Source organism: Quercus robur, chromosome 10, assembly GCF_932294415.1.
Source record: "Quercus robur chromosome 10, dhQueRobu3.1, whole genome shotgun sequence".
Lineage (NCBI taxonomy): Eukaryota > Viridiplantae > Streptophyta > Magnoliopsida > Fagales > Fagaceae > Quercus > Quercus robur.
The window spans coordinates 27842279-27858839 of NC_065543.1; the positions used below are offsets into that span (position 1 = coordinate 27842279).

At 31.3% G+C, this 16561-nt stretch overlaps 1 protein-coding gene across 1 annotated transcript; it reads right to left on the reverse strand.

Moving 5' to 3' along the window:
- Positions 1-3557: 3557 nt before the first annotated feature.
- Positions 3558-15902, reverse strand: LOC126702274 (transcription repressor KAN1-like). The gene is made up of 6 exons (XM_050400944.1): positions 14600-15902; positions 14400-14476; positions 13861-13906; positions 13138-13285; positions 4469-4562; positions 3558-3944 (listed from the first exon to the last, which is right to left on the reverse strand). The coding sequence occupies exons 1-6, from the start codon at positions 15342-15344 to the stop codon at positions 3831-3833; spliced, it is 1224 nt and encodes a 407-aa protein (XP_050256901.1). The 5' UTR covers positions 15345-15902; the 3' UTR covers positions 3558-3830.
- Between the last annotated feature and the right edge of the window lie 659 nt (positions 15903-16561).

Here is a 16561-nt window from a genome sequence, read left to right on the forward strand (position 1 = left end):
TGCTATAGTACCATTCTACTAATTATGAACAAAAACAAATATTGACATGAGAATTCAAATGTTAACAATATATGCATGCAGAAAAGTAAAGCAAAAAACGGGATTTCTCTTTAAGAATTAAGAGGCTAGGGGGGAGGGTCCCTTGGATGGGGGTAGTGACTAACTTAATTTTCAAGCTAGAAGTGCTTAGAAAGTTAGCGCAAGCGGAGTGGGCTGTCGAGTCTAGACCCAAAGGGTCAATCCAAGTGTCGATCGGGACTAAGGTGTTAGATCCAAGTTTCTTCCAACCGCTTGCTCCGCACATTTTGGATCAGTTTTGTAAGCTTCGTTCTATACTTGGACGGAATTTTGTGATGTTTTCATGTATTAGATATTTTGGAATGATATTTATGCTTTTTAAAATAATTATTTCTTGAGGTAGTTGACCAAAATTATCAAAATATCAGATAGCCAATTGAATTCGATGCACCAAGCCACATTTTAACCGATCACAAATTTTCATTTAATTAATCACTTTACTGTCCAATCAAAATTAAATTATCAATAATCTTGTGTAGCTTAGTTTCAACTGGGCAAATATATATATATATATATATATATATATATTTATATATATATTAATAGGTAAAACTTAGAGAAATTCTAATTATATTCTGCAATTGAAATCTAATTTTACGTCATGTATCCTAAATTATTTATTTTTAGAGAGAGTTTTATTTCTTAATTTTGGAGTCAAATGTGGGATCACATCATAAATATTCATCCAAGTGAGTTATTGTGTACAAAAACCAAAGAGTATAAAATTAATGAACATAAAAAAATATATAAAAAAATAAAAAATAGACAATTTATATTTTTTACCTAATAATATTCTTACAATACTTTTTAAAGAGTAAAAAAAAAAAAAAAAAAAAAAAAAAAAAAAAAAAAAAAAAGACTATCAATAATATTTAAATTATATATGTAAGAATTATACTATGCATCTTAATGTATATCTTTTAAGTATACTAGACTCATCACACGCATTTTGCCTGTGCAATAATACTCTGTTTTATTTATTTGTTTTTTTGGTTTAGTGTTATAATGTTTAAAAGTGATATATAAATAACTGTGTGCATTTTTTTTTTTTTTTAAGAAAGAGGTAAAGTAACGCGGGATAATGTTTTAAAAAAATGAGCTAAAAATAGTATCCTAAGTTTTAGGCTGAATGAAGAAAATAAAGGAAAAGGCCTAAAATTTATAAACAGTAAATTACTATTTAACCAATTTATGTTTTGTTAATTTAAAATTATTTAACTAAAAGATAGGGGTATTTTCATTGGTGGCTCTACTTGTATGTGACCACCCGACTTGAAAAAAAAATGTATATATATACTTTTAAAAAATATATTATATACTAAATTAACTTATTTTGACCACCCTAATACAAATGTTGAACACCTTTACTTGAGAATCATAAGAATTTGAGTTTAATAAATATAAAAGTAATGCTACATCTACAATATTTTTACAATAATTTTGCAATAAATCTTATGTGGTACATATTTTACCCATCAATAACAAGCTAACAACTTGTTGCATAAAATTTGTTATGAAATTATTTTGGTCACTTTATTATTCTCATATCAGAATTTTCAATTTTCACTTTATCTTTTATTAGTTTATTTATTTTTTCTTATTCTCTTTGTTAGTACAAAAAAAATTGTAATATTTTATGTATTTGCTTGGTTTATTTTTTTTTTAAAATTTTTTATGACGTTGATATATTCAAGTTGTCTTTTTATTAAATTTTGTATAATTTAAGTTTTTTAGTGACCACCCTAAAATAGATTTCTAGAGCCGCCACTGGTTATTTTAGAGAGTTTAAGAAATTGTGTGAGGGTATTTTAGTACACCAAAAGTTGAAGACGAAACATGGAATCTTGTTATTAATATTATAGATCCATGCATATGCATGCGCTTACAAGCTAACGCATATTAATCATTCAATCTTGATTTTGTGATATTTTTCAATCCGAATGTTCAATTGAGGCACTAAACGAGTCGTTATAATTGTTGAAACTTTAAATTTTTTTTTTTTTTTTTTTATCAAGTATGATTAATGATTTGATGATTTGAAATACATTTTTGTCCTTAGTGTGTGAAATGACCATTTTACCCCCTTCCTCCCCTCCCCCTTTCTTCTGAAAGTAAATAAAGGTTGCAAAATGAGGTGTTTACAACACTGTAATAAATTAATTTGACAAGGGACTCAATGTTGCCATCCCCACGAAAGACAAGAGGGAAGATGAAGAGACAAAAGACTCAAAGGAGAATGAGTCTTGGACCTAGTCTAGCCTCAATACAAAACAATGCATCTTAACCGATGAAACTTGGTATGATTTGATGGTCTTTTTTTGCATCCAGCATGTTTTAATTGTCATGAGATCTGACGAAATTTGGAACATAGATTTCACTCATCCAAGAATTCAAATGATATTTCAATCATTTCTTGGTAAAATTACAAATTTACCATTCAATTATAATTCGACTCCCAATTACAAAATAGATTGTCTATAACCGTGACTGATATTTCTTAGCTTTGATTCTTACCTCCTGTTTTGGTGCTTTCTCATGCTCCAATCCTTTTGTGTGACAATGTTGGGGTCACTTATCTTACTGCCAACTCTACATTTCATGATAGCAGCCTAGCACAATCCCATTGAGGTTGATTTCCACTTTGCTTGTGATAAAGTTTCTCACAACATTTAATTATGCAATACCGTGAGCTTGTAGAGGATAACTCCATACATACATTGCTCTGGAAGGAGGAATTTTTATTTATTTTTAATTAGTTAATTAATTTGGGAAAAGATCCCTCTGTCTGACACGTAAAATTTATTTGATTTTTAAATGATCTCTTTTAAAAAAAAAGGGATGATGGGATCCATTAATTTGATTTTTCTTCAAAGTAAATAAAGGCCCTTTAATCTTTGCAAAGGCCAATGATGAATGAGGACAGGGACCTAAATCTGTGAAGTTCCTACGTGCCTCAGAATATGCTCCACTTAAGGTTACAGCTATTGTAAGAGAATTATCATATGAGATTTAGTCACAGGATTTGAAACAGTGAGATAATCTTTTTGATCGTCGGCAAAATTAAAAAGGATCAACTAGTGGGTCATAGTGCACCCCGCAATTACGACAGCATTTTAATCACCGTATCAAGCAACGTGGAATAAGAGCTCAAAAGCAATGATCTATTACTCGATAATTTATCTAAATCTGAAAGGAGCACCAGCTTTATTTATGCATGAATTCTTATGCTAAAAATGTGGTCTGCATGTGAACTAAATTATATATAATATTCCTTACGTCTTTACAGCCAAATCTTTTTACCTTATTCTTAGTGCAAATATATAACATCAAATCGAATATGAATGTACGTGTGTACATATATATATATATATATATATATATATTGACGAAACAAAGAGACCATAAGTCATGCTTTCACACGCTAATCACTCACTTAAATGACCCCACAAAAAAGATATAAAAACGTGTGAAGATAAATGAGAGAATAAAAGCCATATAATGCACCATTATCTGATTCCTTCTTTAATTTTTCCTCTGCTTTTTCTTCATTCATGACATTTGAAAGTAAATGACTCATTCGAGTCATATCAACTCACAATCAAGATCAGCAGCTTTAGCACAAAATGTATGTACAAGCATGGAATTTATACAAGATGATATACCAAAAACTTATAAGAGATGATTTCTTTTAGTGCTTCACTAACTGTACCTAAATATATCACTTCTGGGAAACTACTAACTAATTAAATTAGTCAAAGTTCTTTGCTTTGCCAGTCGGGTCTCCCTAAAGTGAACTCCAAGCTTGGATTCTTGGGGTTTATACTTGACCCCTTGGAGTTTTTTGATTGAGCAGAATCATCACTTCCCTGCCACGAATTTCGAAACTTATATTAAAATCTAGTCACAGAATAACAAGTGAAAAAAAGTAGAACCAGTATTTTTGGTGAACAAACTTTTAAATCATATATAATGCATCATTGATTAAACTGGAATTTTTTTTAATCTAACTTTGATTGCAGACTCTAAACTTTTAGTTGTATATATGCCTTTTGGTTTTATAAAATTTCTCTATAATATATATTTTTTAAAACATTTTGGAAATTAAATTTCCCTAGTATGATTATCTGTTTACATTACCTGTTATTAGCTTTTATACGTCATATTATATACCTAAAGCTACTTATGTATATGACATTACATGCATTCATAGAAATTCAAGGACATGTATATATATATATATATATATATGTTTGCTTGCCTTGCGCGGATTAGATAATAGATCGATATTGTACATATTCTAGTCCAAATAATCATATTATTATATTGTTACGTGCATGAAGATAATAAAAAATTAATTCTTTCAAAAGTATCACAATCTTTAGGTAACTACCTCAATTTGGTTTCCAGATCTTTGTTGAAATGACAGCGTTTCTAGTCTTAGTCTGTCCATATTCCTTGAGCTGGCTTGCACCCATGCTCCTCCACTGCAATAATTCCATAGGACAACTAGTTAGTTTTCAATTCTTTTGCCTAAAATTCCCATTGAGCACCGCTCTTTACATTAATAGAAGTCACAATATGGAGATCATTCTGCTTACATTAATAGTGAAGTTTTCATAAGCAGACTACTACTTTAAATGCAATATAATTTATTCAATTTTTGGGTATTGTTGTTTCTGACTGGGTGATTCTGCTTATAGGTTCATCCAAATTGACATAAATGTTCTTGAGACCGAACAACTAGGTCTAACTAGGAAACAAGTAAATAATTTAGCAGACAAAACAGCAGTCTCATATAATTCAGCCAAAGCCCCATATATCTCAGTTCATTAATTCAAGTGCAGCTATGATATATGGGTTAACATATGCGCCCATTTAGGTATCATAGATGCACTTTTACTTGGATATCTTGTAAATATGATTACTGAATAAATATAGGTCAGACTCTTGAGCCGGTTGTGTAATTTTGGGGTTAGCTAACCTCATTGAATTTGTGATATACATGTAGCCAGTCTAGTCCTCTTAAGTACTTTCTCAGCCAAAAAAAAAAAAAAAAAAAAAAAAAAAAAAGGTCCTCTAAGAACTACTTAACTGAACACAAAGCCTTTAGCGCGTTAAATTTATGCTGAGAAAACATCAACTAAAAAGATCTGCTGAAAAGTAATGAGATATAAATCTCGCTAACTGTGAGCTAGACACAAATCAAACAGTTAGCATGACCACAGCTCAAGAAATTTATTCAAGAGAATGAAACGTCCCTGGAAAAGTCTATTATCAATCCTTGTAAACCGCTGGAAGGATGAACTCCAGTGTGCCCTCAAAAACAAGTAATGAGATTTCTGAATTATGCAAAACCTAAACTGGATGATGAATTCATTTTAAGACTAGAATTCTTTCACAGAACAACTGAAATATGTAATTAAGTTTCTAGGCTTCTAGCAAGCTCTTGTAGAATATACAGTGACTTCATCTTTTCAAAATATGTAAATTATAAGTTATTGTTTCAAGAATTTTCCAACATCTTCATGATCTTACTTTGGAATCACAAGAGCACTCAAATCGATTTTCATGGTTCCTTGAATGAACTGAATTCATAAGGCAGAAGGGTGTAATTATCAAAAATAGGACGTATTAATTATGTAAATAGGAAACAAATTCCTACAGATGCTGTAAGCTACCTGATTCCAAGGTCTAGTAAACAAGATTTAGATTCTTTTTCACATCCATACACCAAATCTTGCATTCTAAAATACCAAATGACACTTTAATTATGGCTTATACTTTGGTCAAATTCCAGATCCCACAAATCAATACTTCTTTTTTTCAACAAAATACATTGATCAGAAATTGAATCCATTAACCACATAAGAGAGAGAGAGAGAGAGAGAGAGAGAGATTCCCAACAAAAGCACCCGTAGGTGTGAAATTTCAAGAGAATTTAGACAAGACCAAATCTATTTCTTATATTGACTAATTTCCATCTGGCAAGCACGAACATAGGTATGGGTATATGACACAGCAACACAGGTAATTTTTTGAAAACTTATAATATAACATGCTAGATAAGACATCAAGATGATATGGTTATAACATAAATATGGCATTGACGCCTTATATGAAGTGTCGGTAAATCCTAGATTACCATAGTCAGTTTGTATATCCTATAATTTGCTACCACTTACGTTTGAGCTAACTCATTAACATTTTTGCTTTGACAAATGGGAATAGGATATATTATAAGAACAACGGGAAGGATACCACTTAGGGCAGTTTTCTAGTTACAGCAAGCTATCTCGTTCCTGTATCCATATTGATCTTTCAACTCTTTTCTCGGTAGTATCAAGTCAAAAAAAGAAGACGCTTTTCTATAAACAGTTTGTATACATCATTAACCTTGTCTTGAGTAAAATTGGAGACCTTTCATTTCAGTAGTAATAGCTTCTTTCTCATTCTCTTTGTGCAGGCTCTCTTGCCTCTCTTTTTTCCTTTTTTGGCCATAATATATCCTACCTTCAAAATGCTACCTAAGGGGCATTCTAGTGCCAACAACATGAAAGTTAGAAGTCACCTTTCGCATATTTTTGCACTTGATGCTGTGTCAGTGGGTTGAGGAAGAAGAAGAAAGTGGAGACGAAGAAGATTTGAAAGGAAGCCATTTGTGCATTGGAAGCTAGAAAGTAATCAGCTTCTAATTGATATATATATATATATATATATATATATATATGTTAATGCTACCCAACAGCTAAATGGGTATATATATATATATATATATATATATATATATGTTAATGCTACCCAACAGCTAAATGGAATAGAGAGTTAGAGACTTCTTTTTCTTTACATCATCGGCATTATTTTAGAGTAAGTAAATCAATTATACTTAAATTTACAGTTGATAGTATTTTAATGATTTTATTAAGAAATATTCTATATATATATATATAAAAAAAAAAAAAAAAAAAAATCATTATGTGTTTACAGGTCAATTAATGGTAGAAGACATTTGCTCTTTATAATAGTTAAGGGAATATTGCTTGATTCTATTAAAACCACAACAAATGTCATCCCATTTATGCAACAATTATAATTGTGTTGTTATTATATATGTTAATTGTTTAACCTACTTACCAAAAGAAAAATATTGTTTCACCTTTTTTTAACCTAGGTTGTGCAAGTCAAAGAAAATTAGGTGTCAAGTAATACAAAAGGGGTTGTAAGCAAAAAGGGCACAGATTCACATGCACCAAACTTCTAATTTCAATATCATGAAAGCTTACTGTATCTAATAAATCCTATAGCACTTTTTAGCCATCCCATGTGCGGTGCTGGACTCCAGCCTAATTGAATCTTAGGTCATTGTCAAGTTCCAGGAAAGCTAGTCAAATCCAAGTTTAGAGAATCCACTAAGGAAAGCACTAAGAGTTCATTGCAAATCCCAGTTTGGGCATGTAACTACTGATTCTATAAGTAAGATTCTAAAGTTTGTTTGTTTAGGTAGTAGCTAGGGAACTATATATGAGAGTTACTCTGGAGTTAAAGGAGATCCCAAAGGACTGGCTGGATTCTAACAATGATAGTTTATAAGGGATTGAAGTTACCAAAAGAGGAAGAAAGAAAAGCAACCACTCTTAGGTACTGTAACCTCCATCAAGAATGTTTAGATTCTTTCCCTCTTTTGGTGATTTACAAGATGAAACAGTAGCCTTCTCCAACCCTATTCCCTTCCCATTGGGTGTCTATTTCCCTATTGCTTTCTTATCTCTATTGCTAAAATGGAAAACTCAAAAAAAAATGATACATAAGAAACTACTCATCAATATTTATAAAAGACCGACTAGCTTCCATGTATTTTTTTTTTAACAATCTTACGTATCTAGTGCATTTTCCATATGATATTGATTATAACAAAATCGGCTCTTCCACAAGGAAATTGTGGTAATAATTAGGAAGTACGGACATTTCATTTAAGGTGTTGGAGACTTGATACTCTTCTGATACCTTCGCATGTGTATCCTAGTTGTGTCTTTTTAAAAAAAAAAAAAAAAAAAATTAAAAATGTAGTATACAACCAGGACACGATAACAAGAGGAATCGAATATCCTTTCACAAAACAAAGAGAACATTCATGCTTTGAATGATAATATCACATTTGAAAATTAATAAATATCTTTATCCTTGATTTGTATTCTAATTTCTAAACATCCTTTAATAGTAATGAATTTGCTTTATTATTCATTATTACTCTTAATTTGATAAAAAAAATGATTAATAATATATAGAAATAAAATATTTATTATTTTTCTTAAATTGATATTAGTTTAATATTATATGAAAATAAATGCTTAACTATAAAAATATATTTAATAATTAATTGATATATGGATCCCCGCCATACCCATGTCTTACTTTTTCAAATTAAAATTGCTATGTTACCATCCTGTATCTGTACCTGTACCCGTGTCTATATTTGTACAGGTGCTTCCTAAGGTAATAATTACCTAAGGCCTTAAATGGAAGAATATCATATAGCTTTATTCCTATAGTAAATTACTATATTTAAATAGCCTCTCAGGGGGGAAAAAAGTATATAGCAACCTAAAAGAAATATATCTCGTATTTTTTGAAATTTTTCATAGGAAAATGGTCTATGTCTAGTTAAAAATGAAAGAAATTCATTTTCCTTTTTTATTTCTTATTTATTTATTATCTTTCTCTTTCAGTCTTACTTTAAAAAAAAAACATATTTACTAAAAAAAGTACTTTCCATTACTCTCTCTCCCTCTCATGTGTCTCATTCAAACCAATATTTCCCTCTTGACTCCTAAATTTATTCTTCCAACTCATATTTAAGGTAAATAAGTTTATATTATTACTTTTACATATTATTATTTATATACAATGATCATGTAAAAAACAAATTCTATCATTAATTTATGAAGTAATTTAATTTTTGTATATGAATGTTAAAGTTATTGGGTAATTCTATTATTCGGTGAAGCTAAAATAGAGGCTTGATAAATTAGTTCTAAATTTCTAATGTTCTACTTTTAAATTTATTATATTAAAGTCATATTATAATTTTATATTGTAAACAGTGTATCTTTTGTTTATAAATATGTTTTTCAATATGAAATTAAGAAAAGGTGTCAATAGAGGGAGGGAGAAGGGAGAGTTTGGGGCGACAATTGTAGATATAGAGGTCTTAGACATTGAAGAGGGAAAAAAAAGGTCTTCAAAGCTATTGAAGGTGGATGACGGTTACTGATCTAGATCCCGTAGTGTGGCCATCATTAAAAATGTTAGAGAGATAAACACCTTGAGAAACTTCCTTAAGTAATTAATATAATATATAAAGACACATTTTAACCCAAATGACCTAAGCCCAATGGATATGTGCTCAATTATATTATATTAACTACTCATTATTCAATGTAAAACTTCGCTTACACGTGTACACCCAACAAAAAAGGGAAGGTCTACGAAATTTGGATTGTTCAGAAGTTTGGCCACTCGGAAAATAATAAATAAATAAATAAATGTCAAATATTTTAGAGAAAAGATAGAGTAGGAAGGTGACACAAAATTATGGAAAATTGAAGATCAAAATGAGATTGTTAAATTGCAAAAAGGACACGAAGGCCACAAAGAATTGAAGGGGGGAGGGGGCGGGCATACCATACTTAAACCCCCACCCTTGGGGCTTGAACTAGCAAGCCCATGGAAAACCTACAAGCCCTCATGACAAGGGAAGGTACCAGTTTACCCAACATGGGTGATGGTTGAAAAAGAAATTGTAATTTGAAGAATCTTCTCCTATTTTTATGTGGGAGGACTCTTGAACTATAGCAACCAAAGCTTTTACATCACTATCTATATAAAATTAAATATCTATTCTTTAGTAGAATAGAAATACATTCTTTAGTAGACAAGACATCTTTCACTCTAACAAAAAACTCATTTTGTTGGAATTTAAGTCATTTTTTTACATAAGTTGGAATACATTTATTTGCATTCTTAAAATTTTCAACTTCAACTTTGACATTTTACTACTAGAATTAATTAAAACCATGCTATAAGAGTCTATCTACTTTTTTATCATTGTTTTATTTATATTTGTCTTAAAAGAACAATCTAACTAAGGTTATAAAAACTGGAAATAATTGTGATTTTGAAATACCACTAGCGCAGGACCTTGATCTTGGTTAACAGTTTTTGCAGTGATCAATATTTTGTTTTATTTTATATATTTTATAGGATTTCAAGTAGTTTTGTTTTTTTGAGAAGAAAGGATTTCATGTAGTTGATACTGTTAAAAAAATTAGGATATAAATGATACTTTCATAAATATTCAAATATGGTTTTGTAAAATATCGTATCCTACCATCGTTTTGTAATAAGTGATGAATATAGCGGCGCTAAGGACTCTTCGCCTTGGATATAAGTCGTTAGAAAAAACCATGTAAACTCCTCAGATCCCAGACTTGCCATTCCAACTCTGAAGAAACCCTGGCCTCCACGTACTTTAGGTCCTTACTCCTCATAGTGTGTGTCTATATATATATATGCGTGTGTGTGTGTTGGGAATGCTCCTATACTTTACTTACACTCTTGCATTAGAACTCTTTTCATTGTTGTGCGTAGTCTTTATATTCAAGTGTCTACTTAGGGCTTTTCTTGGCCCAAGTAGCACACAAACGCTCTTTGAGATCTTTCATGCACGTCCGCCAGCGAGAGATAGAGTCTTTAACTTGCATCACGCTCTTTTTCCTTCATAACTATGAACTTTTTCAAACTTTTCTTTTCTTGCTGTATCTCCATTTAATTGATTAGCATTGAAGGCTTTTTTTTTCCCCCTAAACTCAAGTTTTTGTTACCCTTTCATCTTGAGTCGAGGAGGGATGTTAGAATATATTAAAAGATTATTATTAATTATCATATTGACATTATATATATATATATATATATATATATATAGGCTACGGTTTTATAGAATAGTATAGAAATGTGTTTTGTAATAATACCATTATTGTTTTTCTCACAACCTAATGTATTCCTATCTATACTATTATATATTTTTTATAACACAATCCAATTCATTATAACAAAAATGTACCCAATAAAAAAAAAATTGTGAATGCAGCTCATCAAATCAAAACACATAAATCCTTGGTCCCCTCTCTATATATCATTTTAATTTTCTTTTCTCGATTTTTATAAATATATTTTAAACTATTGTTTTTCCTTCATTGTTTTTTAGTATTATTACTTATGTTAGACTGATATTTTCGAGATGCCTGCTATTTTTCACCAATATTCGCCAATATTTTCAACATTTTGAGGGAGAAATCCCTTGCTAATATTTTAACAAATAATTATTGGTTATTATAATGAAATTGAGAGATTTTAAATTATAGAACAAATATAATGCTAGCAAAATTGTATGTGTGTTTGGTTTAGTGTTTTTCTAGAGCTTATTTGCTTAGGTGTAGCTTCTTAAAACATCACTTCTTTTAGATATAAATAGATCTTTATCCACTTTATAATAAATAAAATAATAATAAAAAACTAATTCAAACTCACCGGTGCATGACAATCATATGTTTTAAAACTATTAGTATATGATAAAAGGATAATGCAATGTCTAGAAGCATAAAGGCTTACAAGCAATTCTAGATTTCAAGAATAATACTACAAACACAACATTTTTCATAAAAATTAAATTGAAAAATTTTTATTGGTTTTAATTTAGACCCTATTATTGATATTATTATTTTTACTTATAAATAACAACTTACCACCTTGATAGTTGTCAAACTTTTTGTGAATTTTTTTTTTACATATTTAGACTTATTGAGATTTCAAACCACTGTATATATTTGGTGCGATGGTTACTCTATAAGTATAAGTGCTTGTAGAATGTTGAGGATAAGGGCTAGACTTCAAGTCTTCAGGAGAGAGGTTCATACATACGTATATTTAGATTAGACTAAAGTAAAGTTTTTATCTTGTGTAAAAAAATAAAAAAAGCCAGGAAGAAAGACTATATGCCCAGTAGAGCTGAACTGTATATATCTTGTACAGTGTTGGCTACATTCGAATTAACCAATAATTAAAAAAAAAATATTGATTTTATTTATATAAATATTAATCTACATTGTACAGCTGCTAAAGTTGGTTACTATAATTCTGAGGGAATTGTTTCAAAAAAAATATATAATTCTGAGGGAATAGTACTTAAGTATTAAAAAACAGATATCCATTATCTTTAATTAGCATTATTTATTACTATCTGATCTCCCATGTTTTTAGCTGTACACATACATAACTCGAACTTCTCAGACAAAGTAGAAGACATGCTACAACATTAACTAAATGGTGCTACAACTGAAGGTTGATATTAATGAAACTAAAAGTGAAGGAAAATCTTGGTTAAGGATTTAGTATGAAGAAAAGAGGAATAACCCTAGAATCAGACAATGTAGCTGAGGATGTAAATGTCAACTAAGTAAAGGAATAAGCTCAACTCAAAGATTGCTCTGCCGTTTATTCTAAAATAAAATAAAATAAATAAAAAGCTCAACCCAAAGATTGCTTGAGAATTTAGACATATTTCAGTGTAAAGATAAGTAATGTAGAAGTAAATTACAAATGAATATAGTTATGAAAAAGAGGAAAAAGTTGTGAGGTGTCTCTGTCTCATTGGACAGTACTGTTGCTTACTATTGTAGCTGCAACTCCCATAATCCCATTTCGTTCTTTACCCAAAAATTAAAAATAAAAATAAAAATCACATTACGTTTGCTAATTTTAAATTTTTAAGTAGTTTTCTCGTGATGATGGGAAAAAGCAGGGAAATAAAGCAAATGAAGAACAAAAGTTGTCAGAAAGAAACTAAAGAAAGTTTCAGAAAAAGGGTCGACCTGCTTTTGAGATTTTCCAAGCTAAAGGTACTCATGCATTGAACACAAAAGAGTGTGCCAAGAAAGTGCATTCATGCTCAAACTATATCGATAAAAGCACAAAGAGAGAGACAGAGAGAGAGACAGATTTAATTACCTGGAAGTGTTACTCCATAGATTAGATGGGTACCCAATTTCATGCTCTAAAGCTGCATTTGAAGCTCTTCTTTGATTCAGTAAACAGTTCTCATTTTGATGTAGGGCTGGTGTTGTGTCCAAGAAATTATCTTCGTCTCCAGATCCATCTGATAGAGGTTTCCAACAAATTCAGATCAAGATCATAATATGCATAAGAATGAAAACTATTTTTTCTTGAAAGCCATAAGAATGTGTACTTTTTTTCTTTGGAGTTAACGAATTCTTCAAATTGACATATTTAATCACATTTATGTTGACACTTGAACAGTTGAACCTTTAGCAACAAACAAAAAAAAAGAAAGGTTGACATTGAAGCAATCTATGCCACTCCACAAAAAACAAAGAAAGAAAAGAAGAGCTTCAAAAGTTAAAGCTTTAAAATGCAATTTTTTTTTTTTTTTTTTTTTTTTTTTTTATGAACGCTTTAAAATACAATTTATCTCTTTGACTATGTACATAAGTATAGATGTGTCCATGTAGTACACATATGGACATTATCAATTAATTCACATCCGCATATTTGAACGCTTGTGGCACATGTGTTGTGTGTACGTGTTGTGTGTACGCATGTTATTTAGAGGTGTAAAGCATAAAGCAAAATGAAAGAATCTTTAATAATTCAAATATAGCGGAATTCAGGGAATTATTAAGGGCAAAATGAAGGCTAAGCAATATGAATTACCTGAGGAAGCAGCAGCTTTGTCAGTGTTCTTAACAGTTCGATACATCTGCCAAGGCAGAACAAATTAAAAAAACAATAAATAAATAGAAGATTAAATTAATAAAGAAATCTACAATTTCACAAAGGGAAAAAAATTAATAAAATCTCAGTCAAAAAAATCAAATCAGATGCTTCTCTTTCTGGATTTTTATTGGTTTCTTTAATAGCCACGAGGTATATGTTTGGTAAGGTCAGTAATTGCTTCTATTATTGAGAAATGATGGCTACTTTTTCTCTCTCTTTTTTTCTCTCTCCCTCCTCTAAAAGTAGAAGTTGTCCTGTTCCATAAAGAACAGTTTCAACTGTTCATTCATTCACTGCATTCATCGGCTTCTGTGCCACACGGATAGACAAAGTCTTCACCGCACCCCACAGCCTCAGAGAGAGAGAGAGAGAGAGAGAGCGAGCTTGGGTTGTATTCAATAGAGGAGTGTGTGTTCTCTTTTGGTTTCTGTGAAGTGTAAGTGAGAGGAAAATGAGTGTTTATCAGCTAGCCGTACCTGTAAATGGCTCTTCACATGAGCAAGTGTAAGATCTTTGACATCCATTAGCTCTAAAACTGACTTTGGAGTAGCCCCTAATAACAACAGCCCAAGACACAAGTAGCGATTAAAGGAAAAGCACCACAAGAAAATCTAGCTATGACTATCTGTAAGTTTCAGTCAAAGAAATAGTGCAGAGAGAGAGAGAAAGGCTATACTTTCATGGCCACCAAGTAGCTCCACAGCATGAACAAAACGGGCATGAAGAGAACTTGTCCACCGCATTCTTGGTGCCCTCATATTCCTCTTACTCGGCAGCTTTGACATAAATCTTGATCTCATAAATCCATTTGAGTAATCCGAGGCCCCAACCCCATATTGGTGCTGTTGTTGCAAATACTGAATCTGTTGGGGTCTTAGTGTCTCCATGGTTATCCCATTATACCTTGACATGGGTTCAAAACCCCCTATACCACAAGGCCTAAAGGAAGGCGAAGAAGAAGAAGATGGATATGCCATTTGGTTGAAACAAAGCTTAGGATCCATCTCTTTGAAATGATCCAAAGTTGAAAAAGGGAACGAATAATTGTTGTTGTTGTTGTTGTACAATGGAATTCCTTTTATGGCTTTGACTCTATCAGGAACATCAAGCAGTGAAATCCCATGATTTATAATATGCCTTGCTTGAACTTCTTCCCTACTAACAGAGCTGAAGTTTCTTCTCCATCGACTCTCAGCCTCCAAATCGTTTATGGGGTTGGATAAAGAGAGCTCGGTGCCTCTAATGGAACCGTCACTGTAGGATTTTAGACTTTCATCTTTGCGCCATATATCGAAGCTGGAATCGGCATCATTGGTGCCAGTGCAAATTGAGGAAGGGGCACTGTTTGGAGGGCTTATGTGCAGTGAAAGATCAGGAATCTGATGCAAAGAGGGTTCCTCAAAAATCTCTTTTCTAGACATTTTTATTCTCAGAAGAAGTGCTATCAAGCTTAGCTGTTTTGGTTCTAAATTAAACAATAAAGTGAAACCTCCTCCACTTAATTAGAATTCATGGGAAACACACACACACACACAAATAGCTGTGACTCTGTGACTTTTGAAGTTAGTTTTATTCTACTTCTTAAAAGAGAAAACGAAGGAAGAACAAAAATAAAGAGTGATTTGTAACATAAAAAGTATGGATGACTAAGAAAGAAAGAAAAACCTTTATCTCTTTAGCTTAGCGCAGGAAAAAGGAGGATGTGTGGTGTAAGACTAAAGAGGGATGAATTGAAAAGGAAGACTTTTTCTGTTCTTCTTCAAGAATAAAGAGACAGACATCCTCAGGAGAGAGAGAGGGAAGATGTGTGGTGCTGCAAATAAACAATGGAAGAGATTGGCTTGGGGGGAAGAGAGAGAGTTAGGTCTGTGTTCTTTCTTACTACCTCGAGAGTATATATAGGAAAATGACACTCCAACAAAGGCCTGTCTCTCTCTCACTCACTAGTCACGGCCCTTCCTTTTCCCTATAGTCAATACACGCAAAACTACAAAACTTAGGCAATTTGTTTTACTTCCCCGGAGACGACGGGTTAAAAATAACAAGACACAGAAAGAGGGACTTATCCATAATTGTTCTTTCCCCACTCTACTCGCCCCCCCTCTCTCTCTCTCTACTATCCTATACAGTGACCAATTGTCTGCAATATGACATTAAAATCACTAGGGTTTTTTTTTTTTTTTTTTGGTGATAAAAGGCCAAAAGATTTTTTTTTTTTTTGGGATACAAAAGAATAATTTACTACTGAATAGGGCATATAAAAAATAATGTCTTAGGGTTTTTTTAATTTTATTTTATGGTAGAATTTAAATTCAACAATGACGTGTACACCCTCCAATAACTACCAGATTAGATTTTTCATATAAAAGAGTAGGGATTGGAACTACCAATAACAATCATATTAAAAACCAATACAATCCACCTCAAAAAAAAAAAAAAAACCCTATTCAAATCTATAGAAGTCTAAAAGACTGTGTATTATACTGTCAATAATAAAATACAAGGATCTATCTTTTATATAGGTAGAAAAAATGTGTTGTACAAGTACTATACGTGTAGAATAAGAAACTTAGAACAATAGGCCTAAGCCTATTGGGCTTATATTCTAACAGCCACATTCAAACTCATGATGGGTGAA